Genomic DNA, 14,392 nt, shown 5'->3' with positions numbered 1-14,392 from the left:
CAACGACCCCTATACTGTACGGAATTGATCTAGACTGTTCTATATATCAGGCTAAGGAAGATGAGGTAATAAAACATGAGATATGTCACGGTCAATGCTGAAACCAATATCAATGTTGGGAGTTGAGTTTTCCTCGCTCGATATTAGATTCTCAGTCCGCCGCTATTACCCTTGTGTGCCCGTCATTTGTCAATGGTGCAAAATCAATGACTCACAAGAGATGTGATTTACAAGGCCACGTGGATTTAAGTTCTTGGTTCCCGGATTCGCCCGCAACACTTTTTTCTGATTTACAAAAACATTAACAGATACCATTCAGATTATGTAGCAAACCCTAAGACCCAATACTTTTTTGGTACTAAGAGCTGTTGAAGATTCTTGTAGACGTCTTTCTAGTTGTGAAAGGTTTTCAATTCATTCATGGTTTGAAAGCTCAAAATCCATTCTTTAAATACTAACCTGGCAAGAATGTTGTCTTTGTGACTTCTGAGGAAGGATTGTGGTTGCCGATATGTTTTTTTTTTCATTTTCAAATTTATTTCACCCGCTCGCTTTATTTGTTCCTGCAAAGATCGTACTACCAAGGAATCAAATCGCAGTGGCCTGATCCTGAATTACTGGATTTGTATGACTGGGTTCACATCTATCCACGCAGGTGATTTAAAACGTATTTTCGATTTTGGTATCACAGTGCACAGAAAATGTAGCACCTCATTCAACACATCATCAATCACGGACCAACATTTAGCGAGCGAATCGTAAACAGGTGATTCGTTTGTCGGCAAAATATTCAAAACTAATTGAAAATCATTTTGGATCAAGGAGTGTTGATAAGATTTGCTACCGTTCATAAATACTGTGTTTGAAAAAATGCTATATTTTGTGTCATTTATGAATTTCGTACGGCGAACGTTGATCACTACGCACCTCAATAAATTCGCCGGATAATTCCTTAGGGCACTGCATATCAGTCTGATACTCCATCAAATCAGCATCAGTTGTCCCACGAGCCCAATGATAGTCACAGCGTATCTATTTCCTTCATAATGGCTATAATTGCATCGCTTGTCCGGTCAATGATACAATACACTACGGCATACAGTCATCCCTGCGCAACCATGCTAAGCATTTACAATACAGGGGATGAGGAGAATGCAACATTATATGCAACATTATATTATAGAAAACACGTAACTTTCTCTTTTTGGGGGGAAACATTTTGGCATGTTTGCGAAAACAAACGAGGAGCAGAATGCAATAAAATGGAGTGGGTGTAGAGCGCTTGAATAAATGGTTTCTCCGCTACTCAACCTGCCATATCGATTCTTGGTAATGGTATAAGTGCGGACCACACATATGTCTGATCCTGAAAATAGCAACGTTAGAAATGAGATGAACTGTTATATAAACCTGCCCTAAAAGTTATTTACCATCATTCCGCTGCAAAGTGGTGATATTAGCTGAAATCTACACGCAACCAACAAAAGACAAACAGCTTTATACCGTTTCAATAATGTCCAAGCTGGTATTATTGTCTGCGTTCCTGTGCATTGTACTCTGGTTGTAGTAAGCGGGTCTGCTATTACAAAACATTGTTCACAGAATAGACCCTGGAAATGGTTACTAACATGTGCTTTGAATTCCAAGTGAACTGTTGGACGTCTTCGATGCGTTATAAGCTTAGACGGTTGAGATTGATACATTGTAAACATTATTTACTAGCAAGCAATTTCTTTGTCACAAATAGGAAATCATCTATGCTAGCTATTTTTAGATTCAAACGTTCTCATTGCACATTATTTACTTCATTTTACCTTGATTTCGATACTATCTCGCATGTTGGGGATCTTGAAACTGAGATATAAAAGAATACGTTTTGCTTTTTGTTTGAACGCGCCCAATTATAATTACTTGGCTATACATACAACGTTAACAGATAGTCGCTCGAGCTCCTCATGACTTTCTCTGATCTTTCTACCCAAAGCTTAAGCAAATCGCATTTTCTATCCACAGTTATGCCGGAGAGGAATATCCAAGTAAGACTATCATCACGATTTAGTGCGTCGTTAAAACAGCCTATAGTCTGTCAAAACATGGCGGAACCACCATGATGTGATAGGCTTTCAAATAGCCAATGGATTTAGCCTACTGAAGCCAAAATCAATCAGAAAGACACACGCGGATTTTGTAAAACGGTCACATGCGTCACAGTTATTAGGTCTTTGGATTCAAAAGTCCGCGAGGCATCTAAATGTATGGCATCCCACAGCGCCAAAACATTGCGGTTAGGCCACAAAAAGTGTATTTCTTGTTTTATTTTATTTCATTTTATTCTATTCGCCCACTCAATTTTTCTTTTTACATTAGACAAAACTTAAAGAAAACATCATGTGTACAATTCGGGATATGAATCAATCCATAGATGTTTATGTTAGTATCAACAGTTCTTACACTTTTATATTAATCTATACACCAATATGTTTAATATTCAGATCATTGACATGTTGACATGTTTACTTTATGGCCCTTGATGGATCATTTGGGTCTATAACGGGAAGCCTGTTTCTTTTTCATTTTCTCTGCCCGCTCCATTACTTCTTTGCAAACAAAATCCGAGAACCAAGGCATCAAATTTGTGTGGCCTTTTAACGGAAACCCTGCCGGTCTATTTGATTGATGGCACGCAAGCATCACCGGAGCTAAACGGATATGCACGTCACGTCGTCAGCCCAGCCTCGTCACTTATTGGAGAAGGATCAGGTAGAGAGGAGAGCGGTCGATTCTCCATGTTCCCAGCGCAGATATCTGTCGCAGCCTCTTCGATTCTAACCGATAAAAACTCACGTTTTCCATGTCCTGGAGGGGAAAATGTCGGATATATCTAACAGAGCTGAATCACTGAGGCTTGCCGCGGGATTCCATGCGCTGATCTGGGTAAAGGATTCCCAGATAATTGGATCTCTTTAACGCCCATGGGAATCGATCTTCCGCTATCGCGAGCAGCTCCGGCAATTTCAGGTCACAAGGAGAGATGGGAAACTAAAAGGCAGGCATGGCCTTGATGACATCCACTGTAACAGTACGTGAATCAGATACACTTGGCCGCAAACTGGTTTGCTGATGAGTTACGGCACTGTATATTCATCTGCGATCTGAAAGATAGCGTTGAGAACTTCGTTATCTCAAATGGTGATGATATTCATTTTGTGAAGTTTATTCTAAGCGAAAATGGCGGTTACAAGAGCTTGTGTCCTCGGAATGTTATCGACTGTTATGTGTGAAGTGGCGGTGCTACTGCTCCTGACGCCGCTGGTAACGGACGCTGCAGTCGGGACGGTCCTACCCAACCGAACCTGCAACCTCCTGCCGTCCCCCGCCCGTAGCAGCCTCAGCCAGCGCGTGTACGGCGCCGACATCGTAGCGTACGGCAGAATCGTGGAGAAGATCCCACAAGAAGGCCAGGACAGCGTGTACAAAGCCAAACTGGACGTCTACTGCGTTCTAAAAGGCGGGGCTCTACCACCGAGCGTCACCGTGTCCTACCTCGGGAACGTCACGGCCTGCTCCCGCACGCAGGTAGCCGTCCAGACCCGCTACGTTCTCTTCCTGAGGAATCCTCGGAACGGACTCTTCATTCCGCACGAAGTCAACTTGCAGAACGCCGCCATTCCAGCAGACAACGCGACCCTAGCCGCCGTGGTTAAGGTGTGCGGCATCCACCCCGAGCTGCCGAAAGGTGTGGACAGGTACACTCAAGTAGAGGACTGCGGTAATATAGGAGCTCGGGCCCCTGACGATCAGTGTATTTCACCCATGGGTAGCTCAGGCCAGGTGTATAGGATCTATACCGTGTGGATGTTTATCCTTGTTGTTGCGGCTGTAAAATTGTAAAGCTTATTCAGTCTGTAAATGTAACGTAATGATGCAGGTGGGATGATATAGCTAAAACTGGCTATTCAGTACCAAAGACAGTGTAACACGCCTATTTATGGCTATTCAGTACCAAGGACAGCATAGCACGCCTTAATATGGCTGTTCAGTACCAATGACAGCATAACGCGCCTATGTGTTGCTGTTCAGTACCATGGACAGTGTATCACGCCCATGTATGGCTGTTCAGTACCAAGGGCAGTGAATCACGCCCATGTATGGCTGTTCGGTACCAAGGACAGTGTATCACGCCCATGTATGGCTGTTCGGTACCAAGGACAGTGTATCACGCCCATGTATGGCTGTTCAGTACCAAGGACAGTGTATCACGCCCATGTATGGCTGTTCAGTACCGAGGACAGCCACACTAACAAGGCTTTGCTTAAAGTTGCTACGTGCTTATTTTCATAAACGGTTCAAATCCTATTTGAAGGTGTTTTACGAGATATTCCCGTAACAGCGATCCGTTGTGACTGAACATTGGTGAAACGGTTCTACAGTGACGTACATTACGGTAAATGGTCATGTCTCATGAGAATGAATTACTTCGCCGTTTCTCACTTCGCTGTAAATAGAAATTGATACATTTAATCCTTAAGGATCTTTAGAACCTTTTTGTCTATAAATCAAGGGGAAAACAGTCACAAGGGGCGCAGATGCCTTGCAGATGCAATGCGTGTGTGTGAAGATATGCTGTTGTACGATATACCTTAGACAAAATCAGGTTTTGAATCGCCATTCTAACACATATAGGTTGACAGTGTACACAGCAATACGTAGTATGCATCAGTCAGGATGTAAGCGTTTCTTCATGGATAAGGTTAAGTCTATCAAATACACAACATCTGCCTCTAAGAACTGGCAATATCATTGAGCCAACGGCCTAAAATATGTCTAGCAGCTGAATACCTTAGCATGTGCAGACGATGGGTATTGCATTTGCTGAATAAGATATACACTATTCCATGCAGCTCGTTCAAAATGCTCACTCAGCCAGAAAAACAAACTACAACATAAACACAGTTTCTGTGATATTTTCATCGAGATCATTTATTTCTCTCCCCACAATCTATTTTCCTTATAAATGCAAGGAACATAATACATAAGATAAAACTGTCTTCGTATGTCTTTCAAGAAGAGGATGGTAGAATGTACACACATTAACTAAGAAATGTACTTAAGTCATATTTTTGCTTGCTTGTTTGGAGCATAAGGATATGGAGGATAAGCCAAGAAGGCTACTTCAATTGTATTCTTAATTTTTGGGGGCAAGTGAGTCATAAATTCTATGAATTTCCTTAAATTCAAAGAGATACTGATTCATAATACATGTACTATGATACGTTGATGAAGGTTAGACATCCAGGTAATAAGATACGCCAAAAATAATTACTCAAGCAACTGGAAGCAACTCAAAATCTTATCCAGTTGCTTGAGTAATTATTTTTGGCGCATGTACTATGATATAGTGCCATAAATGGACAGGTTTTTTCTTCAAACCTGTACCTTCAATTTCCTCTTGGATTTTCTTTTGAATCCAACATGCAAAAGTCTAATTGGTGTCAGAAAGGCAGGAATTTGCCTCCCAAAACTGGTACAAGTACTTCTAACATTGGTATTGACACTTCACATTGGATATGCTTTCTAAATGGTTACAACATAGTGTAATATATAAAACAACACATTTGTCAAAATAATTACTTACACTTAACCATATTCTGCAATTTGAGCACTTTCTGTAGTTTTTATGAATTGCTACTCCATGTATCTTACATGTTCATATAAAATTACATCTTCAAATGTCTTGTCTACTCCTTCTTTTGTTTCTTCTTGTTTCCTGTGTTCTGTTTGCCTTTTCTTCTCTTTCCTGCGCCAGCTTTCTGTTGCCCTTTGAACGTCTTGGCTTTTGGAAGATCAGGAGACTTCCCAGACTTCTTATTTTTCCAGAAGAGGCGATTTTTCTTGGACTTGGTGGTCGGTGAGGTCGTTTGAGCAGATCTCTTCTCAGGAGATGACGATGCAGAAGCTTCGGTAGATGGTTCAGTTGGCGTTTCAGAGGTCTCACTGTTCTCTTCTCCTTCCTTTGCATTTGGTTCTGAGGGTAGGAATAAGACATGTGCTAGGCAACAAGTTTTGTGGTACAAGGACTTAGGTGACACCAATGGGCACCACCCTATACACTGTATGGAGTGGAAAATACTTTAATCAAAATGTAACTAGTTGAAATCAGCTTCCTACTGTTATGTGAACTCCTCTTAGAAATCGTAAAGGTGTAAGTCCCTGATGACTGATTCCTATGTTGCAGAACTTGATACAATGGGTACAATGCTCCTGTACACATTCTCAAAAGATAGGTTTAGTACAATATCATACCTGACTTTGTGTACAAAAATCCATGACAAAGTAAAAGTGAATTAACTTGTACAATGACAGTTTAACAATACAAAAGAAATTGTATCCATGGATAATATATGTAAGACAATGTCTATGGGACTGGGATTGTTCTCTATTGAAAGTATATAACATTGTCGTTCATTTTTCAACTTAAGAGTTCGTTATTTACCTTGCCCTGGTATAGCATTGGAGAATTTCTTCAGCTTGGCGACAAAGAAGCCCTCCATGTTGTGTGTGTGGGGGTAGAACCGCCGTGTTAGCTTCATCGTTTGGTGGAGCCTGAATTCACGGAACCTATGTCCAGAGACAGGTGTCAAGAACGGACCTTTCTCATATCTTCACACACGTTCTTATATCTTTACAAATTTTACCAGAGCAAACAAAAATCATTATACACGTACGATGGAAACATAGGAAAGAACATTATCTGTTATATTATTTTGCCAAAACCCCCTAAATACTGTAAATTCATTTATTATCACAAGGATTCAACTTTGCAGTAGAGTGAAAGGGAGGTTTAAGTGGTGCTTTTAAGTTTACAATTGAAACAATACTGTAGCACAAAAAGATATTCCACAAAAATAAAACCACTCCGAATATCAGGATTTACAGTACATGTATCTTTGCATCAAAAATATTTTATATCAATGAAACTATGGATGCCAACATTCATGCATAATAGATGTAAAATGTTTAGCAGAAATAACATAACATTTTGTGTTTTACTTTGTGAATCCCTCCTTGCCAAAGTCCAGCCCAGTCGGCACAAGCTTCACGTTCCTCTTCTTCAGGGCGTAGTCTATCACCCACTCATTCTCCTCAATCTGTCAAGCACAAAAAATGGATAGAGTTGAAAAAAATTTGTTATAATGAATAGAGGTCTACTAGTGAAAACATATGTGATATACCGTAAAGGATACAACATTTATGTCACTAACATAAACACAACCTGAAATAATAAGATACAACATAACACAAAATTCTATAAAAAAAGATATCCCAAAAACCCCTGTCACACAGTCAATGAGCTTTGGCCGTACCTGTTGATCCCCAGAGGGTCACCAAATTTAAAGATCTCCAGACAATTGAGCATATTTTCCACCTGAAAATCTACCCCATCACTTTGGAAAAGGCAATATCAGTCGATCTCTAAAAATTTTATGATGATCGACAGAACACAGGGCAGACTACAGCTGAAAATGCCATTTAGAGCTCACAGACTCGTTGGCCGAGCAATTTTCTGCTGTGTGAAAGGGACCCAAGTGTAAGTCCCAAGGTTTTACCATGACAGAGCAGGTGCAGTACACAATGTAGCCACCAGAGGGCGATTTTGCATCACAGGAGTCGATGGCTGCCAGGATCAGTTCCTTCTGGAGATGGGCATGGCGCTTGATGTCTGCATCGTCCTGGCAACAGGGTTGTACAAGTGTTAGACACTATAGCAAAATCTTAATTTTTTTCCTTCAATATTGCTTTTTATGCAGATTTTCTGACTCCTACTATTTTCTGTATCTGTATTTGTATCTGTATTTGTATCTGTATCTGTATAGCCAGTATAACCGCCCTTTGGGGTAACACACCAGCTAGCAGTATTTTCTGGTTGCTTACAGCTTTGTAGAATAAAAAAAACAGCAGCAATAAAAGAAATGGTACAATGTACATACCTTGCGAGCAAAAAGAGAATTACTACTGCAAAAGTAATAGCAAAACAAAGACTGTTACATAGCAAGTAGGAGAAAGAAAAGTAACCTTACCTTGTTGGTTTTGATGGAGGGGTCTTTAGAGATGACCCCTGTTCCTGTACAGGGTGCATCCAACAGCACTCGGTCAAACCCACCAATCACCTGCACAAATAATCACAATTTATGTTTGTTTGTTTGTTTATCTAGGAAGTATACAATCACTATCTGGTGGCTTTAAGAGGGAAAATCCTACGACACAAAAACTGCAAGACAAATGTAACCATGCCTTTAGACAAGAGGCAGTGGCCCAATGGATTTAGAAATGAAGATGGGTACTGCCCTATACACCAAAAGGTGTGGGAATTTCATTTTGCAGTAGGAGCGGAAAGGATTTTTTTTGTGGTGATTTAAGTTCATGAGTAAATGATGCTGTAGCACACAAACAAATATTACCTGCATTATGATTTTGCTATAGTGAGGTGACCAGAATACCACAAAAATAGAATACCACTGCAAACATTTCAAGATTTACAGTAATCAACTTCTTAATTAACATTCTGACGAACCTTGGGGAAATGCCTTCCGTCGTGACAGCAGAGGACAGTGTTGGTGACCCCCAGACGGTGCAAGTTCCCCACGATGGCCTTCACTCTGTCTTTGTTCACATCGTTGGCAAACAGCATCCCTGTGTTCTTCATCAGCTGGGCTGGAGGGGGCAAATATTCAGATCATGTTTGTATTACATGTGATATCAGAAAAGGACTCCAACATGATGCAGTTTACTGATGGATATTCTAAATGAATAAATAAACAAACAAACAAACAAACAAATCAACAGTTCCATGAATAGTTTCATCAAGTTGGGACCAGGGAGTCATTTGAAGGTAGAATTCTGATAACACATACACAACTAAAGTTTTCTCTAGTTGCAACAACACCATGTGGTAAGGAGTAGCATTACACCCTGATGAAGGCTGCCAACAAGTGCTCAGATGTTAAAAGAACTTGGCCCTGTTAATTTAACCTTGGATCAATAGAATGTGCACTTGGAAAACAATCTCATTGGACTATGAAAACTTGAGAGATTTTGATTTTTAAGTGACTTTTAAAATTCTATGAAACAAGTATTTAATGTGTAGCTTCCATCCATAAACAACATGCAGGGTCCGTACCGATATATGTTGTCTTCCCCCCTGGTGCAGAACACATGTCCAGAACCTTCTCCTTCTCCTGCGGTGCCAGCGCCATGACGGGCAGGAAACTGGCGGCTCCCTGCAGGATGTAGTGCCCGGCTAGGTACTCAGGGGTGGCACCTGGAAACAACAAGTTGAGATGATGAGAGAGAAAAAAACAAACAAAACTGCACTGCTTCCTCTAGCAGAACACATAGAAACTGCAGTGCAGAAACACACACAGGATGATTTATAGTAAGGTGGCCAGTAAGGTACTCAGCAGTCACACCATTCAAGCTATTTAAAACTGTAAGTGTAATGACAGTGTGTAATGTTTCTTAACATTTTGATCCAAAAAAGTGCAGTGTTGCAACACTCTTCAAAGCCTCCAATCAAACTACAGACATAGTCATAATGAAAGCTCATCTGTGTTGGTAGTAATCATAATACAATGCTAAACTTTCTTCCAACACTAAGGTATTCACGATCGAATTTTCGACGACCACTGTCGCCTTCTTCAGGATCAATAATGACCAATCACTGCCGAACGTAAACTCGCAAGAGTTTATTGATCCTGAAGAAGGCGACAGTGGTCGTCGAAAATTCGATCCGTGAATACCTTAGTGTTGGAAGAAAGTTTAGCATTGTATTATTATACAGACAAAGTCTATGTTTTCCAGCAACATCCCTAGCAGAAGTGCATGAAAAAAAGCGACTTAAGTAAGAAGAACTAAGAACATAGCCCTTACCAATGGGTACAGCAGAGTCGTACACCACCAGCCCTACTTTGGACCATTTCCCCACGGGGTCCAGGTTGACGCCCCTGTTGATGAGGGCCTGAGCCAGGTCTCTTCTCCTGGTCTTCAGGGTGTTGGTCCTGATGGTGACGGGACGGTCCACTTCACACGCCTCCAGAAACTCTATCACCTACAGACATAAATGTTGGTGTGTTGCGGCGAAGGGCGGTTATACCAGCTATACCAGAACAGATATACAGCTGTTTTCATAAGATCTAGGGGTTTGTCTTACTGGGTGTCCTTATACTTTGTTGACCCCATCAATATTTGTGCATTTATCCTGTAATATTTCACAGAACAGCAACAAAATTATCCCCTTAAAACCTTTTCATTACAAAACAACAGCAGAGTGGTCAACCTGAATTCAATTTTGTATACCATGGAAATCTTATATTTCCTAATCTGACCATCTCCCTTAACACTACTAGTACGGTACTACACCTCCTCTCCAGCTCTACTGTTGGGGTAAAAATATGTCAAAAAAACATTACAACTGTCCACCCCAACATCTACTTGGAGATAACAGGACTACACTGCTTACAAGTCTATCAAAGTTGACACAGTTTAATGAGCTCTGAACAGTCATTTCTACATCTACATGTTACATTTTCGCATCCATACCTCTGCTAGTGGAAACAGCTGCATGATTTTCTCCATCAGGTAGTCATTGTAGCTGTAGTACAGGCACAGGTCCTTCTGTAGCAGATGTACATACTCCTTACGGGGTCTGGAGAAAAGTAGAATTAGCAGGACATTAGAGAACACAGATGGCAGTATCTCACAACATTCAATATATGCACTTTTAAAAAGGCAAAGATACATAACGTATGTAAGAACAACCAGGAGATATCAAGGCACTGACCTTCTTGTAACTTTGCAGTTTGCTTTCAGTTCCAAAATAAAAAGACCTACCAAAACCATAATTATTGTTCACGAATTTGTTAGCTAGGGTCAATACTGGATACTAGTACATAGAGGCATCTAAAATCATGTAATGATGCTTGTAACTGCCCCCCTCCCCCTCTTAATACCTGTCATCTTTCCGTTTGTTGATGAAGTCTTTCAGCACTGCCATGTTCTCCTGGATGCGCAAGTGGATCATAGTGAGGTCTGGGGGCTGCACACGTACAGCAAAGGTCAAGGTCAAACAACAACAGCACAGGTCGAGGTCAAAAATAGCAGTACTCCATTTACATTCAGCAATCCTACAAATAGGCAGGCATATTGATAATTATCATTCTACCAGTATATGTCCATTAGAAAACTCCCATTCAAGCTGGCAAACCAAAAATTGTGTACGGATGTTGCTGATCAAAAAGGATATTTTCCTTCTCTATCTCCTGGCCGCTGGGCAGCACAAATGTTTCAGCTTCTGCGATGTTGGTGCGAAGTTCCTCCTCTGCTAGTATCCTATAGAGGCACAACAGAGTTTCTTTGGTTAAACCTCATATAAAAAGTATGTTACATTTACTCTTCAATAGATATCTAGTTGAGAACCTTCTACAACTGTTGGTAACAAAATATAAGCATACATATGTTACAACATACACAGAATGACAATAAGCATCAAGCAAAGGAAGAGACTATGTGGTTCTGCATTCAAGGCATACTAAACTTTACCGTGTAAAAATAAGATGTGTGCTATTCAAGTTAATCTATTGGAGGGAATGGTCATCTTAAGTTATGATCATACTTTTGGTTTCTTCCATGCTAAAATTTCAGTTTTAGATTTTAATGTACAGATCAAAATCATCTAACATTTTAGTAGGACATAAAGCTTAGGAGATATGAGGCCACTAGACAGGTGTAGAGACCCCTTTTTGTTCATAAAATGAAAGTCATAAAAATTGCATGAACTGTCTTACTCTTCTCTCTGTTGCTTCTTTCTCAGTTTCTTGGAAGCCTTCTCTATCGGCAGTAAGGCTTCATCTCCCTCTTGCTCCTCTCCATCATCATCATCATCATCACTGCTGTCATCAGAGTTGTCCGAGTCTTCATCTTCCTCTTCTTCTCCCTCTGATCCCTCATCCTCGTCAAGAAACTCATCCGCCGGCTGGAGATTTGAAATATTTGATGAAATGAAACTGTATGTAAATAGATTTTGGTGAAGACTTTTTCTTTATCAAAAGGTAAAAACTAGTAAATCATTGTCTCAGCCGTCATCCTTCTGATGCCCAACCGACAATAGATAAACTGAACAAAATTAGTGTCAGATTCCAACATGAAAATCAGTCTAAATTACAGTTGAGTCACTTGAATTTAGACTTACAGTGTACACAATAAGTAGAATAAAATCTAGAATTCAACAAAATGGTTGCACTGATACTATAGTCAGTTTTAACATCAAAAAGTACAGTGTCAATGTTCCTGTCTTCCGCTAACACTGAAAAGAGTATATTTCAGCACTGAATATTCATAAAATGTACAAATGTAATCAAATATGTGTTACAACTTCTATTTGGTGGGTTCAGATCGTTTAGCAAATGATACTTTTTTGTCTTTCAGTACATCTGTGTATTTGGCAAACTGAAGTTAACTACATGGTGTAGTACTAGTTGTAGTTACTTAAATGCTAAAAGCTAGGTGAGAGTAACACCACAGTCATTCAGTCACTGCTACCAAATGAAGCTGTTGATAACTTGAAGACTAACCAGGTCGTCATCTGAACTTTCATCATCCAAGTCCAGTTTCTTCTTCTTCCCTGCAAGGCGAAGCCATGACTTGTTCTCATCAGTGAAGCCTTCTTCTTCTTCTTCACTTTCCTCCTCATCCTCCTCATCTTCCCCCTCTTCTTCTTCCTCCTCCTCCTGTTCCTCTTCTTCTTCTACATCTTCATCTTCTTCAACATCCTCCTCCTCCTCCTCACTGATGCTCTCTTCATCACTGTCACTAACAGATCCAGTGCGAGGTCTCTGCACAGGGAAAAACGTATCATTTTGAAATCACTTGAATATTTTTGGTGTTCAAACTTCAAGTCAAAACATTCAAGAATACAGGACAAGTGTCGTCATGACATCATAAAATTATGCCATTGAAAGTCATGTTTTACTCTCCACAATTATTGCATCCAGCAAACTTATAGTAATAAAGATAATAGTTACAGAACCTTACCTTCTGTCCTTGTGTCAGTCCCAGTGTCACTGGTACCTTCTTCTGTGATTCCTTTGCAGTCGCCTTGTTGACTGCCTTCTGCGTCCTTTTGGCCAATCTGGATTGAAAATACAAATTGTACATGTCCATCATCTAACAATTAACAATTAGGATAATTAACAATTTGCAGTTTTTGCAAAAACGGTTAACAATTGTAGGTTTCTAATAACTTGCAATATTGCAGTGTTTAGAGCCTGGATCGATCCGGATGTTCTGAATCTTAATACTAAGTTACTCTTAGTTAGCAGAGTATCTTTCAAATTCTTATTCAGGAAAGCAAAAAGATGATTACCTCTGCTTTTGTCGGCTCGACAGTATCTTTGGGGATCCACCCTCTAAAATAAGAAACAGTACAATTAAAATGAAGAGAAGTAAAGTAAAAGCTGTGATAACTTACAACCAAAACCCCTTAACTTTTTACATGTATAGATTTTTAACGTATGCATTTTAATCAAATTACCATTTACCTGGGTCACACAAAATTGATAATTTGACTACCAGCTAAGTTAACCTGTTATAATTTCATATTTTTGGATGCTCAAACAATAAATCTGTTTCTAAGAAATCGCCTATAAGATTTGTACCTAGAATGACAGCTCAGTAATTGAATGAGCGGCCTCAACTGGAAGAAATCTTTCTTCCTTGCCGAATGGATCTACTCTTAGTCTACTCAAGGAGGTTTAATCAAACCTCCTTGGTCTACTCTACTCTACTCTAAAACAGATCTGACCGTGCCCCCCTCCCACAACTAACCCTGCTGCAGAAGTTGTCGCGGCATCTGTGGCGGTTTCTGTTTCCTCGCCTTCCGCCCGGGACCTTTCTTCTGGGCCTCGGAGGGGTCTGGTCTCTTCCGACCCATGTCTGCTCACGATTCTACCCTCAAGATCGGAGAAAATCGGTCAAAAATCTGCAATAATCGATCAGCAGACGAAAAACTGAAGCAGTCGACACCGCACGTGTACGAGCTTGTTAGTGATGAGGGCGTCATACGCACATGTAGTAAATTATTAGCCATCATTCTAGGGGGAGCTGCCCACTTGATATAGCCTTTCTGATACAGATAAATATAAGTATTTGCATTATTTGACAGACAAGTGATATATCTTTATCACATTTTGATACTTTTGTCATTTTTGTTCCATTGATTTTTTGTTTCATCGCCTTCACTCATCGACACGTTTTGCGGTTCTTCAACGTAAAAAAGACGTAAACCACAGATTAAAGCGTATTTTCGCGCATTTTCTCCACAATTTATAAAGAAATAAAA

General features: G+C 40.2%; 1 protein-coding gene across 1 annotated transcript; it reads right to left on the bottom strand.

The window, feature by feature from the left end:
• Positions 1 to 4,953: 4,953 nt before the first annotated feature.
• LOC136442832 (probable 28S rRNA (cytosine-C(5))-methyltransferase) lies at positions 4,954 to 14,110 on the bottom strand. The gene is made up of 16 exons (XM_066439788.1): positions 13,879 to 14,110; positions 13,418 to 13,460; positions 13,087 to 13,183; positions 12,627 to 12,887; positions 11,841 to 12,028; positions 11,300 to 11,385; positions 11,007 to 11,100; positions 10,597 to 10,702; positions 9,928 to 10,105; positions 9,179 to 9,319; positions 8,573 to 8,712; positions 8,079 to 8,168; positions 7,608 to 7,730; positions 7,051 to 7,148; positions 6,494 to 6,618; positions 4,954 to 6,025 (listed from the first exon to the last, which is right to left on the bottom strand). Exons 1-16 carry the CDS (start codon positions 13,982 to 13,984, stop codon positions 5,739 to 5,741), a joined length of 2,163 nt encoding a protein of 720 aa, XP_066295885.1. The 5' UTR covers positions 13,985 to 14,110; the 3' UTR covers positions 4,954 to 5,738.
• Between the last annotated feature and the right edge of the window lie 282 nt (positions 14,111 to 14,392).

This window comes from Branchiostoma lanceolatum, chromosome 10 (assembly GCF_035083965.1).
Source record: "Branchiostoma lanceolatum isolate klBraLanc5 chromosome 10, klBraLanc5.hap2, whole genome shotgun sequence".
Taxonomy (NCBI): domain Eukaryota; kingdom Metazoa; phylum Chordata; class Leptocardii; order Amphioxiformes; family Branchiostomatidae; genus Branchiostoma; species Branchiostoma lanceolatum.
The sequence above is the reverse complement of the archived record's forward strand: the minus strand, read 5'-3'. Positions and strand labels throughout refer to the sequence as shown.